Source organism: Schistocerca serialis, chromosome 7 (assembly GCF_023864345.2).
Source record: "Schistocerca serialis cubense isolate TAMUIC-IGC-003099 chromosome 7, iqSchSeri2.2, whole genome shotgun sequence".
In the NCBI taxonomy this organism is placed as follows: Eukaryota; Metazoa; Arthropoda; class Insecta; order Orthoptera; family Acrididae; genus Schistocerca; species Schistocerca serialis.
In genome coordinates, this window is record NC_064644.1 from 293,787,563 (window position 1) to 293,802,101 (window position 14,539).

At 43.9% G+C, this 14,539-nt stretch overlaps 1 protein-coding gene across 4 annotated transcripts in view; it reads left to right on the plus strand.

Annotated features, from left to right (window-relative positions):
• LOC126412381 (dihydropyrimidinase-like) overlaps positions 1–14,539 on the plus strand; it is a 265,941-nt gene that overhangs the window by 226,795 nt on the left and 24,607 nt on the right. For all 4 annotated transcript variants that reach the window (XM_050081951.1, XM_050081952.1, XM_050081953.1 and 1 more), the window contains one exon: positions 8,648–8,761. In XM_050081951.1, coding sequence (XP_049937908.1) covers positions 8,648–8,761 — 114 coding nt within the window. The remainder of the gene's footprint in view (positions 1–8,647; positions 8,762–14,539) is intronic.

Sequence of the window (14,539 nt, forward strand, 5' to 3'; positions counted from 1 at the left end):
GGAATGCGGGTAAGCTACTACAAACAGCATAGTGAACGCATTATTGTGGCCAAGATAGATACGAAGCCCACGCCTACTATAGTAGTACAAGTTTATATGCCAACTAGCTCTGCAGATGACGAAGAAATTGAAGAAATGTATGATGAAATAAAAGAAATTATTCAGATTGTGAAGGGAGACGAAAATTTAATAGTCATGGGTGACTGGAATTCGAGTGTAGGAAATGGGAGAGAAGGAAACATAGTAGGTGAATATGGATTGGGGGACAGAAATGAAAGAGGAAGCCGCCTGGTCGAATTTTGCACAGAGCACAACATAATCATAACTAACACTTGGTTTAAGAATCATGAAAGAAGGTTGTATACATGGAAGAACCCTGGAGATACTAAAAGGTATCAGATAGATTATATAATGGTAAGACAGAGATTTAGGAACCAGGTTTTAAATTGTAAGACATTTCCAGGGGCAGATGTGGACTCTGACCACAATCTATTGGTTATGACCTGTAGATTAAAACTGAAGAAACTGCAAAAAGGTGGGAATTTAAGGAGATGGGACCTGGATAAACTAAAAGAACCAGAGGTTGTACAGAGATTCAGGGAGAGCATAAGGGAGCAATTGACAGGGATGGGGGAAATAAATACAGTAGAAGAAGAATGGGTAGCTTTGAGGGATGAAGTAGTGAAGGCAGCAGAGGATCAAGTAGGTAAAAAGACGAGGGCTAGTAGAAATCCTTGGGTAACAGAAGAAATACTGAATTTAATTGATGAAAGGAGAAAATATAAAAATGCAGTAAGTGAAACAGGCAAAAAGGAATACAAACGTCTCAAAAATGAGATCGACAGGAAGTGCAAAATGGCTAAGCAGGGATGGCTAGAGGACAAATGTAAGGATGTAGAGGCCTATCTCACTAGGGGTAAGATAGATACCGCCTATAGGAAGATTAAAGAGACCTTTGGAGATAAGAGAACGACTTGTATGAATATCAAGAGCTCAGATGGAAACCCAGTTCTAAGCAAAGAAGGGAAAGCAGAAAGGTGGAAGGAGTATATAGAGGGTCTATACAAGGGCGATGTACTTGAGGACAATATTATGGAAATGGAAGAGGATGTAGATGAAGATGAAATGGGAGATATGATACTGCGTGAAGAGTTTGACAGAGCACTGAAAGACCTGAGTCGAAACAAGGCCCCCGGAGTAGACAATATTCCATTGGAACTACTGACAGCCGTGGGAGAGCCAGTCCTGACAAAACTCTACCATCTGGTGAGCAAGATGTATGAAACAGGCGAAATACCCTCAGACTTCAAGAAGAATATAATAATTCCAATCCCAAAGCAAGCAGGTGTTGACAGATGTGAAAATTACCGAACTATCAGCTTAATAAGTCACAGCTGCAAAATACTAACACGAATTCTTTACAGACGAATGGAAAAACTAGTAGAAGCCAACCTCGGGGAAGATCAGTTTGGATTCCGTAGAAACACTGGAACACGTGAGGCAATACTGACCTTACGACTTATCTTAGAAGAAAGATTAAGGAAAGGCAAACCTACGTTTCTAGCATTTGTAGACTTAGAGAAAGCTTTTGACAATGTTGACTGGAATACTCTCTTTAAAATTCTAAAGGTGGCAGGGGTAAAATACAGGGAGCGAAAGGCTATTTACAATTTGTACAGAAACCAGATGGCAGTTATAAGAGTCGAGGGACATGAAAGGGAAGCAGTGGTTGGGAAGGGAGTAAGACAGGGTTGTAGTCTGTCCCCGATGTTGTTCAATCTGTATATTGAGCAAGCAGTAAAGGAAACAAAAGAAAAATTCGGAGTAGGTATTAAAATTAATGGAGAAGAAATAAAAACTTTGAGGTTCGCCGATGACATTGTAATTCTGTCAGAGACAGCAAAGGACTTGGAAGAGCAGTTGAATGGAATGGACAGTGTCTTGAAAGGAGGATATAAGATGAACATCAACAAAAGCAAAATAAGGATAATGGAATGTAGTCTAATTAAGTCGGGTGATGCTGAGGGAATTAGATTAGGAAATGAGACACTTAAAGTAGTAAAGGAGTTTTGCTATTTGGGGAGCAAAATAACTGATGATGGTCGAAGTAGAGAGGATATAAAATGTAGGCTGGCAATGGCAAGGAAAGCGTTTCTGAAGAAGAGAAATTTGTTAACATCCAGTATTGATTTAAGTGTCAGGAAGTCATTTCTGAAAGTATTCGTATGGAGTGTAGCCATGTATGGAAGTGAAACATGGACGATAAATAGTTTGGACAAGAAGAGAATAGAAGCTTTCGAAATGTGGTGCTACAGAAGAATGCTGAAGATTAGATGGGTAGATCACATAACTAATGAGGAAGTATTGAATAGGATTGGGGAGAAGAGAAGTTTGTGGCACAACTTGACCAGAAGAAGGGATCGGTTGGTAGGACATGTTCTGAGGCATCAAGGAATCACCAATTTAGTATTGGAGGGCAGCGTGGAGGGTAAAAATCGTAGAGGGAGACCAAGAGATGAATACACTAAGCAGATTCAGAAGGATGTAGGTTGCAGTAGGTACTGGGAGATGAAAAAGCTTGCACAGGATAGAGTAGCATGGAGAGCTGCATCAAACCAGTCTCAGGACTGAAGACCACAACAACAACAACAATATTTAAGATGTTTTTTTTTCTGCATATTGCCTGCACTGCTGCACTAAAGAGCTGATTACTTCAGATGTTAATTATCCTCCACATATGATGTGATTCTTCAGTTTCTCCCAGCGTATTTGTTGCTCGAACAGTCCATGGGTATACTGCCGGTTCATAGTGTCCAACGGGCACAATATTTCGGCGATCAGACATGTCGCCATCGTCAGGTGCGTTGACGAACTGAGCTCCTGAGGGCAGGTGGCCGATTTAAATCCCCTCCCCTCACAGGCCGCTCTCTTCGCCGTCCACGCCTGTGCGCCGGCGCGCTTGCATGGGCAGAAGAATGGGTAACTTTCGAAGATGAAATAGTGAAGGTAGCAGAGGATCAAGTAGCTAAAAGGACAAGGGTTAATAGAAATCCATGGGTAACAGAAGAGATATTGAATTTAATTGAGGAATGGAGAAAATATAAAAATGCAGTAAATGAAGCAGGGAAAAAGGAATACAAACGTCTCAAAAATGAGATCGACAGGAAGTGCAAAATGGCTAAGCAGGGATGGCTAGAGGACAAATGTAAGGATATAGAGGTGCATATCACTAGGGGTAAGGTAGATACTGCCTACAGGAAAATTAGAGAGACCTTTGGAGAAAAGAGAACCACTATGTCAGGAAGTCGTTTCTGAAAGTATTTGTATGGAGTGTAGCCATGTAAAACACGGACGATAACTAGTTTGGACAAGAAGAGAATAAAAGCTTTCGAAATGTGGTGCTACAGAAGAATGCTGGAGATTAGATGGGTAGATCACATAACTAATGAGGAGTTATTGAACAGAATTGGAGAGGAGAGAAATTTGTGGCACAACTTGACTAGAAGAAGTGATCAGTTGTTAGGGCATATTCTGAGGCATCAAGGAATCACCAATTTGGTATTGGAGGGCAGCGTGGAGGCTAAAAATCTTAGAGGGAGGCCGAGAGACGAATACACTAAACAGATTCAGAAGGATGTAGTTTGCAGTAGGTACTGGGAGATGAAGCAGCTTGCACAGGATAGAGTAGCATGGAGAGCTGCATCAAACCAGACTCTGAACTGAAGACCACAACAATAACAACATCAACAACATGTTAATGGAAAGTAATTCAAAAATTTAAAAAAAATGAATTTTAAGGAGGCAGATGACAAAGCAAGAAGGGGAAGAAAAAATGCCCCTGCTTGCTTCGTCACAAGTGCCTCTCAGATTTAGGAGAATGGTATCCCACAGGGTTCTGTGCTAAGTGTCACACTCTTCTTCATTGCCATCAGTGTGCTTGTGACCTCTGTTGGGCCTCTGGTTACCCTGGCATTTTAAGTCTACGGTTTTTGCATCTGGTGCAGCTCTCACTCTGTAGCATCTGCTGAGCGCCAGCTCCGAGGTGCCTCTGCATGGGCCACCGCCCAAGGCTTCCAGTTTTCTCTTTCTAAAACGCGGGTTATGCGTTTTTGTCTTCCACCCACAGTACACACTGATCCAGAACTTTGTTTAGGCAACCAGCTCCTCGATGTTGTAGCACAGTCCCGTTTCTTGGGCCTTATTTTTGATAACAAGCTGACATGGCTGCCCCACTTTCGCCGCCTAAAGACTACTTGTATGTGGAAACTTGATGCTCTCTGCCTCGTGGCCCATTCATCTTGGGGTGCAGACCAGTCCACTCTTCATCTTTACCATGCTCTGGTCTTGTCCAGACTACATTATGGTAGTCAGGTTTATGGCTCACCAGCTCCTTCCACATTGAAACTCCTTGAGCCTTTCCATCATTGTGGGGTGCATCTGGTTATTGGTGCCTTTCACACTAGTCCTGTTGATAGTCTCTTCACAGAAGCGGGGATTCCCCCTCTACACATCCGACGGAGCCAACTCCTTGTTTCTTAAGCAATCACCATTCACCAATTCCTTAATTCCTTGAGCATCCTGTGTGCACTGTGCTCTTCGCCAATGAGGAATGTCTCCCTCCTAACACCCGCCCACAGGTGGGATTGTTGGTTAGCATGTGTCTCACTTCCCTCTGTCAGGATCTCCATCTCCACTCACTGGACTACACCCTGTGTCTTTCCTCTCCCCCCCCCCCCCCTCCCCCCCTCCTTGGATGGTGCCTAGACCGCAGATTAGGACCCTAAGGTCTCTGTCGCTCCTATGGTATACCAGTGTGTTTTATGTGCCATCATTGCAGAGTTCCAGGGTGCCACCATCTTTCACACTGATGGTTCTAAGACAATCGATAAGGTGGGATACGCTTTTACATTTCCTACTGGATTAGAACACCACTTATTGCTGGGATCATGTAACGTGTTCACAGCAGAGCTTCTAACCATTCACAGAGCTCTCCTTTTTGTTTCTCAGGCCTCCCTCCACAGCATTTTAATTTATTCATACTCCATGAGTAGCCTACAGGCCATCAACTGATGCTACTTGTGTCACCTCTTGGTCTCTGCTATCCATTACCCTCTCTCTGCCCTTGAGTGTGCCACCTGTTCAAGCATCTTTCTCTGGGTCACAAGTCATTTGGGCATCCCAGGGAATGAACTGGCTGACTGTTTGGCTAGAGAAGCAGATACTTACCCCCTATTTCCTTTCCTGATTCCAGCTGCGGATATACAGATCTATGTCAAATGTCTCTTTGTCCAAAAGTGTAATGCCATCTGGAGCACTACTGCTCATAGTAATAAACTGCACACAATCAAGGAGTCTACTGTAGTTTGGTGCTCTTCCTTCTGCTCCTCTCAGAAGGAGTCCACTCTTTATGCCATTTACACATTGGTCATACCCAGCTCACCCACTGTTTCCTCCTATGTAATGACCCACACTCGCAATGTGGTTGTGGAGCCAGACTGATGATATCTCATGTATTGGTGGAATGTCCTCTCTCGACTCTTCATGTTATGTATAGTCTTCCCGATTCCTTAAATCTAATATTAGCAGACAATCCACAGATGGTTGAACCGGTCCTTAGTTCCCTCCATGAAAGTGGTTTTTATTTCCAGATATAAGGTTCTACTTTATAGTCTTGGAGCAGGGGCAGGTTGGTTGTGGTTGGGACTTGTTTTAGTCTTCTCGGTCTGTGACCTCATGACTGCCCCCCTTTTTTTCAGCTTTTAGATTTGGTCTCACCGTTTATGCCTTTACTGTATATGTTTAATGATCATTATTTTATAATTTGCTCCCCTGACTGGATCTGTCCACTTTTAGCAGACCCTCTTTCTTCTGTGACTCACTTCGGAATCGCGGAACTGATGACCTCGCTATTTGGCCCCATAACCCCTCTCAATTAATCAGTCCATATGATGTGTCTAGCTTTAAAACTGTCCTCCCATCGTGTGAGTGCTTTGAACTCAGTATTTCAAAGCTGTTTAGCAACTTCAGGTACTCACTCTGCAACATAGGTCCAGAAAAAGGTAAGTTTTTTGTCCATCCACTTATGAACCAATACCAGACATCTCGTTAATTTCTTCATTTCCTGCTTTTTTCATCTTTCTTTTCATTTGGCTGCATCTTATCCTTGGCTTTCAAAGAATCATAAATTTGTGTTTTACCACATTTGAAACGCAACATTGTTTCACGCATAGAGTGTTTGTCTCTTTCACTCACCTCAACTACATTAATCTTTTCATTAAGTGTTAGCAAGACATACTTTTTGTTCAACAACATGTTATCACTTAAAGTGCTACTAGTCAATTACAACTACCAGAAAAAAATTCAGGTAGTGCATTTCTTTGAAATGCTTGACCTTGCCAGGTAAAATCATTGTTTAATGCAGCAACACCCTCCACTGTGCAGATTGCAGCAGAATGTCCATAGGTGTGCAACAGTATTCCAGTGTGCACCTGTGCACATCAGTAATAACAGAAAACAAGAAACACCAACAAACAGAGTGCTCATGAAAGCACTATTTCATTTGATGTATCAACACTGTGTATAACTTGTTTGTTGTTGCACACAGCGGTGCAGTTTAATGTCCATACCTGCTATACCGCACTGTGCTGAACTTCTTTTTCTTGGTTTTCCACCACGTAACAGCACTGTCAGGGCTGTACAGTCTTTGTGTTAAAAGTAGAGTACATGTAGAGTTGTGAATAATTAATGTATACTGTAATACAGTAGTACTGTGCAAGCTCTTTTCCTCATTATATAGGACGTATCAAAAAGAATCATCAGATTTTTAAAAAATCATAACTATTATGTTATTTGAGATATGTGTGAACAACTTTCTGTTGGAAAGAGCTAACTCTAGAGTTCTACATGGTTCCCACTAGGTAGTAAGAGTGTGCGGCCACTTCAGTTCTAGTTAAAATGGTGTCGGGACAACAGAAAGCATTTGGTCTTCTACATTTTGCGCAGTGCGGGTCAGTAATAATTGTGCAGCATCACTTTCATACTAGGTATGGTGTGGATCCTCCTAGAGCACAGAGCATTAGACACTGGCATGAAAAATTCTGAGAAATGAATTGTTTGTATAAAGACAAATATCCGGACCATCACCAAGTGTCTTACACAGACATCGAATGCATACGCCATAGATTTACAAGGAGTCTGCAGAAATCCATTCACCATTGCAGCTCAACATGCACCTGATGTCCATGTGCGGTGTCTCGCATCGATGATTACACATGATATTGTACAAAATTCAGCTACAGTAAGCTCTTCATGAAGGATAGAAACAACAAAATGTTGAGTTCTGTAATTTCGTTCTTGGCAAAATGGAGGATGACAGTTTTCTTCCACGCTTAGTGTTTAGTGACAAGCCAAAATTTGATTTAAATGGAAAGGTGAACCTTCATAATGTTAGAATGTGGGATATGGAACAATCACATGAAGTTGTACGTCATGAGAGGGACTCTTCTAAATTTAATGTGTTTTGTATGTAAATAAGTTATACAAAACTGCAACCAGTCACTTTTTTGAATAATTATGTTTTATTTCATGAACCGGTTTTCAAACCTTTTCAGGTTCATCTTCAGATGGTTTCAGGAAGTTACGTCGTTATTGCTAGCATAATGCTGGGTGCTGGCTCTATGACAAAAAGATGGAACACACTTTAATGTATCGCCATGACTATAGCTTATCTGTCGATATGGATGTAAATTTAGTTTTTTACTTACTGCGACACTGTAGGCGGCTTTTTTTTTCCGATTATACTGTCGCAGTAAGTAAGAAATAAATTTACATCCATATACCAACAGGATTGGGCACTGCCACACCGGCATCTAGAAGTGCTGGAATTTTTAAATCAAAGGATTACTGAGCGATGGATCGGTCACACTGGACCAAATGATCAGCCTTACATTACTGGCCTCCAAGGTCACCGGACCTGTGATTATTTCTTGTGCAGGTTTATAAAGGACTCTGTTTATGTGGCTATATTACCAACAACAGTGAATGAACTGAGACATCGCACAACAGTAGTTGTGGAAGCTGTAACTCAAGACCTGCTCATTGCACTGTGGGAACAATTTGAATACCGCGTATGCTGTGCCTCTCAAGGGGGGAATATTGAACATCTATGAAATCGTATGGAAAAAACCCTTTTTGAGTTTCTCGTTCATCAAAAACCAAAATTAATTGTGTATGTTTATTAGTTTCAGAAATATAGACCTGCCAAATCAGATGATTCTTTTTATACACCATATACATTGACTTATTAATTAAATCTTAACATTTGCATTCCTTTCCTGCGTCAGGCGTGTTCTGGTTTGTAAAAAAAAAAAAAAAAAAGGGGGGGGGGGTAGCATATAAAAGTCTGCTGAATGCATTAGGACTGAAACACTTGTACAGCTTAGGCAGATTTCCAAATTATACATGTTTTAAGTTTTACTGTGTGTGTGTGTGTGTGTGTGTGTGTGTGTGTGTGTGTGTGTGTGTGTGAGAGAGAGAGAGAGAGAGAGAGAGAGAGAGAGAGAGAGAGAGAGATTAGAGATATTAGAGATTTTTCATATATTTTACCAACATTATTTCTTGAATGAAAAATTTTTCCCTTCTATTACAGAAAACAAAACGTCTCCTCTCATCTGGCATGACTGGTCCTGAGGGTCACTACTTGTCACGACCAGAGGCTATTGAAGCAGAAGCTGTCTACAGAGCATGTGTTATTGCTAGTCAGGTAGACTTTTTTTAGTATTAGTTACAAATTCCACCTATTTCAAAGAACCCTTCAGCGAACAGAAACCATCAGTTAATGTGCAAAATATGATCTGGTTTCCTACCTGCAACAGTTAAGTTTGGTCATTGCTTTGGGTAAAAGTTTGCAATTTCATTACTTTCTTGATGTGCGCTAGCAGTTTTATTTTCCTCCCTACATTAAATATGGATGAAATGATTTTACTTGCTGGATAAAGGCAGAAATGAGCAAACACAAAATGTTGCATTAATGCTATGTAGTTCAGACGTAGTGTTGATACAGGGTGTCCAGAAAAGGACTCCCTGATTTCAGAATTAAATATCTCGAAAACAAAGATCGATAGAGGAAGGCAGTAAACGGTATGTTTATTGTGAAAGCTGTAAGAAGTTTATACAGCAGTTTGAAATAATAGTTACAAAAGCTGCTAACAGATGGCGCTGTAATCGCCATACGTAATGCCTAGTATAAATAGTGATCCGAAGCCCAGAGCGATCAGTTCCACTATTGAAACGTGAAAGGAGGTTAGCGTACCGAAGGAAGAGATTAAAACCATGTACTCCATTGAAGAACGCGTTTTCCTGGTGCTAGAGTACCACAGGTTAGAAGAGGGTCCTACGGCAACAAAGCGAAGTTTTCAAGCACGATTTAATGTTCCAAAAGGACCCGATGCGAAAACCATTCGTACGCTCTTCGCAAAATTTCAACGAACAGGCAGCGTAACTGATGATCTAGTGGGGCATGTTGGCCAGAAGCAAACCGCAGTTACACCTGAAAATATCGCCACAGTTTCTGAAATTATTCAGCGAAATCTAATGTCATCCGTCCGTAGAATTGCATCTGAGACTGGTTTGAAGCGTTCCAGCACACAGAAAATACTGAGAAAGAGCCTACACATGTTTCCATTCAAAATTCAAACGCACCAGGCCATACCCGTATGAGCTGTGCGACAAAGGGTTGCCTTTACTAATCAGATACTCACAATGATTGATAGTGAAGGATTTGATGTTGGCTGCATCTGGTTTACAGATGAAGCACACTTCCACCTGAATGGATACGTGAATAAGCAGAACTGGCGATTTCCGAAAAGCCATATTGGTGTGAAGCAAAACCCCTGTAGTCTCCTAAAGTTACTGTGTGGGCTGCAGTATGCAGCAGAGGCATTATTGGCCCTGGTGCACGTTACGTTGCAATTTTGGAACAATTTGTCACCACACAGCAAGCATTAGTGGATCGACCAGGTACTGAATGGTTTATGCAAGATGGAGCCCGACCACATCGGACTGAACAAGTGTTTCGCTTTCTTGAGGAATACTAAGGGAATCGAGTCATCGCTTTGGAATATCCCAAATTTACTGGTGCAAGCATGGATTGGCCTCCACATTCGCCGGATTTGACTCCCTGTGACTTTTTTTATGGGGCACAGTGAAAGACATGGTCTACCCGAAGAATCCCGCCACGCTGGACGAGCTTGAATCGGCGATCTCTGTGGCATGTGAATCCATTTCGGTTGAGACACTACGAAATGTGATGGCGAATTTCATTCTTCGTTTTCGCCACCTCTGTAGTGCCAATGGTGAACATTTTGAAAACATTGTGATGTGATTGTTTGCAAAGATTGTTTTCATACGATTATTTCACTTATGTATGCTGATATGAGCTGTACAGCATACAGCGCCATCTGTTAGCAGCTTTTGTAACTATTATTTCAAACTGCTGTGTAAACTTCTTACAGCTTTCACAATAACCATACCGTTTACTGCATTCCTCTATCGATCTTTGTTTTCCAGATATTTAATTTTGAAATCAGGGAGCCCTTTTCTGGACACCCTGTACTTACTACCAATTGAGGAGAAAGTGTTGAAGAAGATTCCATTTGAACCTGTAGTGTCGGCAGACTTGCCAACACTACGCACACTAATTGAAAGAGGCGGCCAAGATGCACGCGCTAACTCACGCAGGCGGGCGTTAGGTCTGAAACAGGATACGTAATGAATGCTATAAAGAAAAGTACGTAGCTGCTGGAATATTTAACTTTAATCCATCATTTGTATACAGCGTTCTTGATGATACAAGTGAGACTCTCTCTAGATAAATGCAATATAATGCTAATGGCGCCTTGCTAGGTCGTAGCCATGGACTTAGCTGAAGGCTCTTCTAACTATCTCTCGGCAAATGAGAGAAAGGCTTCGTCAGTGTAGTCGCTAGCAAAGTCGTCCGTACAACTGGGGCGAGTGCTAGTCCGTCTCTCGAGACGTGTCGTGTGGTGGCACTCGGTCTGCAATCACTGACAGTGGCAACACGTGGGTCCGACATGTACTAATGGACCGCGGCCGATTTAAAGCTACCACCTAGCAAGTGTGGTGGCTGGCGGTGACACCACATTCCTCCCTCGCAAATCGGCGAACGGTCGTGGTATAAGGCTTCCGCCCGCCGTGGGGAGGACCCCATGTTGACGTATGCGATGAGGTGGGGAGCCTAACAACAGGCGAGGCTGTGCCACCCGCACCCTGCCATTTGGTCCGAGGGGAGCTAGGAAACGCCTGAAAACCTAGTCCAGGGTGCACGTCAACATGTGGTGTATGCGCCCTGAGAGATACAGGAGGGGCCGAAGGGTCGACCTCCATTTGGTAGGGGCACCCGACGGGCGAAGACGACATCTGGTCCGGAGCGGGCAAGAATTCCATGGCGGAGGACATCTGGTCACGGGAAGTGATCGGCGGCGCGTGACCCAGGGAGGCACCAGGCGGCTGCAGCGATGCGTCCACTGCGGGCGGCGTCGGCGGGAGAACAGGCGGCGGCGGTGGCGCCGGCGGCGCGTCGCCATGGGGCAAAATGGAAGGCAGCGTCGGTAACACCTGGGGATGAGGCGAGCCAGTAGATGGGTCCTCAGGGTGCTGACCGGACGGCACCGTCGCTGAAAGCAGACGGGGAGCGGCAGAACCCAGGCGACGACAGAGGCGCAGCTGATTGAGATGCCGACGCACCTCACCAGAGGCCCCCAAAACCAAATACATCGCGCGGCTGAGGCAGCGAAGAATGCGCCCTGCGAGCCAACGCCGTGAACCTCTATAGTTGCGATAGAATACAACGTCGCCTGGAGCAAAAGCAGGAGTCTGCCGCTGCACAGGAACCTGATGCGGCAGATGCAGCAAAGACATCAAGGTTCGATGAGGACGACCGTGGAGCAACTCACCCGGCGAGTGACCATCTCGGGGCTGAGAGCGATACAAAGACAAAAAGAGCAACAACGCGTCCTCCCGAGATTGCGACTTTTTCAACTTCAACATCTGTGACTTGAAAGTCCGGACCAATCGTTCAGCGGCACCGTTTGACTGAGGCGAAAACGGCGCGGACATCAGATGTTGAATACCATTGGCCTTGCAGAATGACTGAAATTCTGCGGACATGAATTGTGGGCCATTGTCGGAAACAATAGTCTGTGGAAGACCTTCAATGCAAAAGATAGCGGATAATAGTTGGATGGTGGCAGATGACGTCGTGGAAGACATCCGGACAACAAAAGGAAAATTACTGAAAGAATCGACCACAACCAACCATCGAGCATTCCAGAATGGACCAGCAAAATCGATGTGCAAGCATTGCCAAGGGGAAGTGGCTTTTGGCCATGCAAAGAAGTTCTGCGGCGGTGCGGATTGTTGTTCGGCACATGCCATGCAAGCATAGCACATATTCGTAATCGCAGCATCGATTCCGAATCAAGTACAATGCTGACGAGCAAGTTGTTTCGTTCGCACAATACCCCAATGTCCTTGGTGGAGAAGCTTTAAGACAGATGACTGTAACGAACGTGGGACCACGACCCTGGACTGATCATTATCAGAACGCAACAACAAAACACCACGTCGAACAAAAAGTCTCTCCTTGTGAGCAAAAAATCTGCGAACCAACGGATCCTCTATCCGTGACTTTGACAAGGGCCATTGCGTAGCAACAAAACGCAAAACCGTAGCAAGGACAGGGTCAGCAGCTGTGGCTGTAGCTACACGACGAAAATCTATTGGAATCGATTCTACCACGTCATCGGTTTCCGAATCAATGAACATGCAAGCAAGTTCGGAAGAATCGAATGCTCTAATCTCAGCAACAGGCAAACGGGACAACGCATCAGCGTTTCCGTGCTTAGCAGTGGACCGATACAAGATATCATAGCGGTACTGCGAGAGGAAAACAGACCAGCGAATGAATTTCTTCGCTGTATGTGGAGGTACAGGCTTGTTCGGATGAAAAAGCGATGTCGAAGGTTTGTGGTCTGTGATGATGGTAAAGTGACGACCATACAAGAAATCATGAAACTTTGTAACACCAAACATGAGAGCCAAAGCTTCTTTCTCTATCTGTGAATAATTTCTTTGCGCAGATGAGAGCAATTTGGACGCAAAGGCAATAGGGCGATCATGCGATCCATCTTTGTGCGCAAGCACAGCACCGATCCCGAAATCCGATGCATCTACCATCAACAAAAGGGGTTTCTGGGAATCGAATGGCGTAAGGCAAGTCTTAGAAAGCAACGCCAATTTCAACTGGCGAAAGGCGCGTTCGCATTCCGTCGACCAGACGAGCGGAACACCTTTACAGCGTAAGCGATGAAGTGGAGCTGAAATGGAAGAGGCATTGCGCAGAAAGCGATGATAGTAATTTATTTTACCCAGCACACTCTGTAGCTGCTTCAAATTCTGCGGCGAAGGCAAGTCTTGTATGGCACGGAGGTGCTCTGGACTGGGGTGTATGCCTTGGGCATTTATGACATGTCCCAGATACGGTAAGTCACGAGCAAAAAACACACATTTGTCCTTCCGCAAGCGAAGACCATTTTGTCGCAAGACCTGAAATAATGTGCGGAGGTTGGCTAAATGTTTGGCTTCTGTCTTTCCGGAGATCACAATATCGTCCAGATAGTTTGCTGCAGTAAGGACCGACGCACAAACAGTTTGTAGATACTGCTGAAACAATGCAGGGGCAGATGCACACCCGAATGGCAGTCTTTTGAAGCGATACAACCCAAGATGTGTGTTAACCACCAAGACGCGCTGGGATTCTTCGTCCACTGGTATTTGCAAGTACGCATCTGCTAGGTCCAATTTCGAAAAGTATTTACCCGGGCACAGTTTATCAAAAAGATCTTCCGGGCGGGGTAAGGGAAAAGTTGCAATCACTAGTTGTGGATTCACTGTTGCCTTGAAGTCCACGCAAAGTCTCAATTTTCCTGAGGGTTTTGGCAAAATTACTAAGGGTGAGGTCCAGAGAGAAGCCTGCACACGTTCAATTACACCTTGTGATTCTAAATTGTGTAATGTTCTTGCGACCTCATCACGCAATGCGTGGGGAACATTGCGCGCTCTGAAAAATTTCGGTTGCGCGTTCACTTTCAGTTCCAAATGTGCTTCATAGTTCGTAGCGCAACCAAGGCCCGGTGCAAAAATGTCTGCAAATTCTTCACATAGACGAGAAACACTGGCGGAAGGCACAGTCTGATTCACTGATAGGACCTGATTGACTATAGACAAGTTAAGCAACTGAAATAAATCTAAACCAAACAAGTTTACTGCAGTAGAAGAACGAAGAATGTAAAATGACACAAGTTTTGTTTGTCCCTTGTATGTTGCAAGAAGGGTGCACTGTCCTAACACAGGAATATCCTGACCTGAATAGCTAGTTAACTGAACCTTTGCGGCATGCAACGGAGGTTTGCCCAGTTGGTTGTACGTGTCGTGATCGATCAAGGAAACTGCAGCTCCGGTA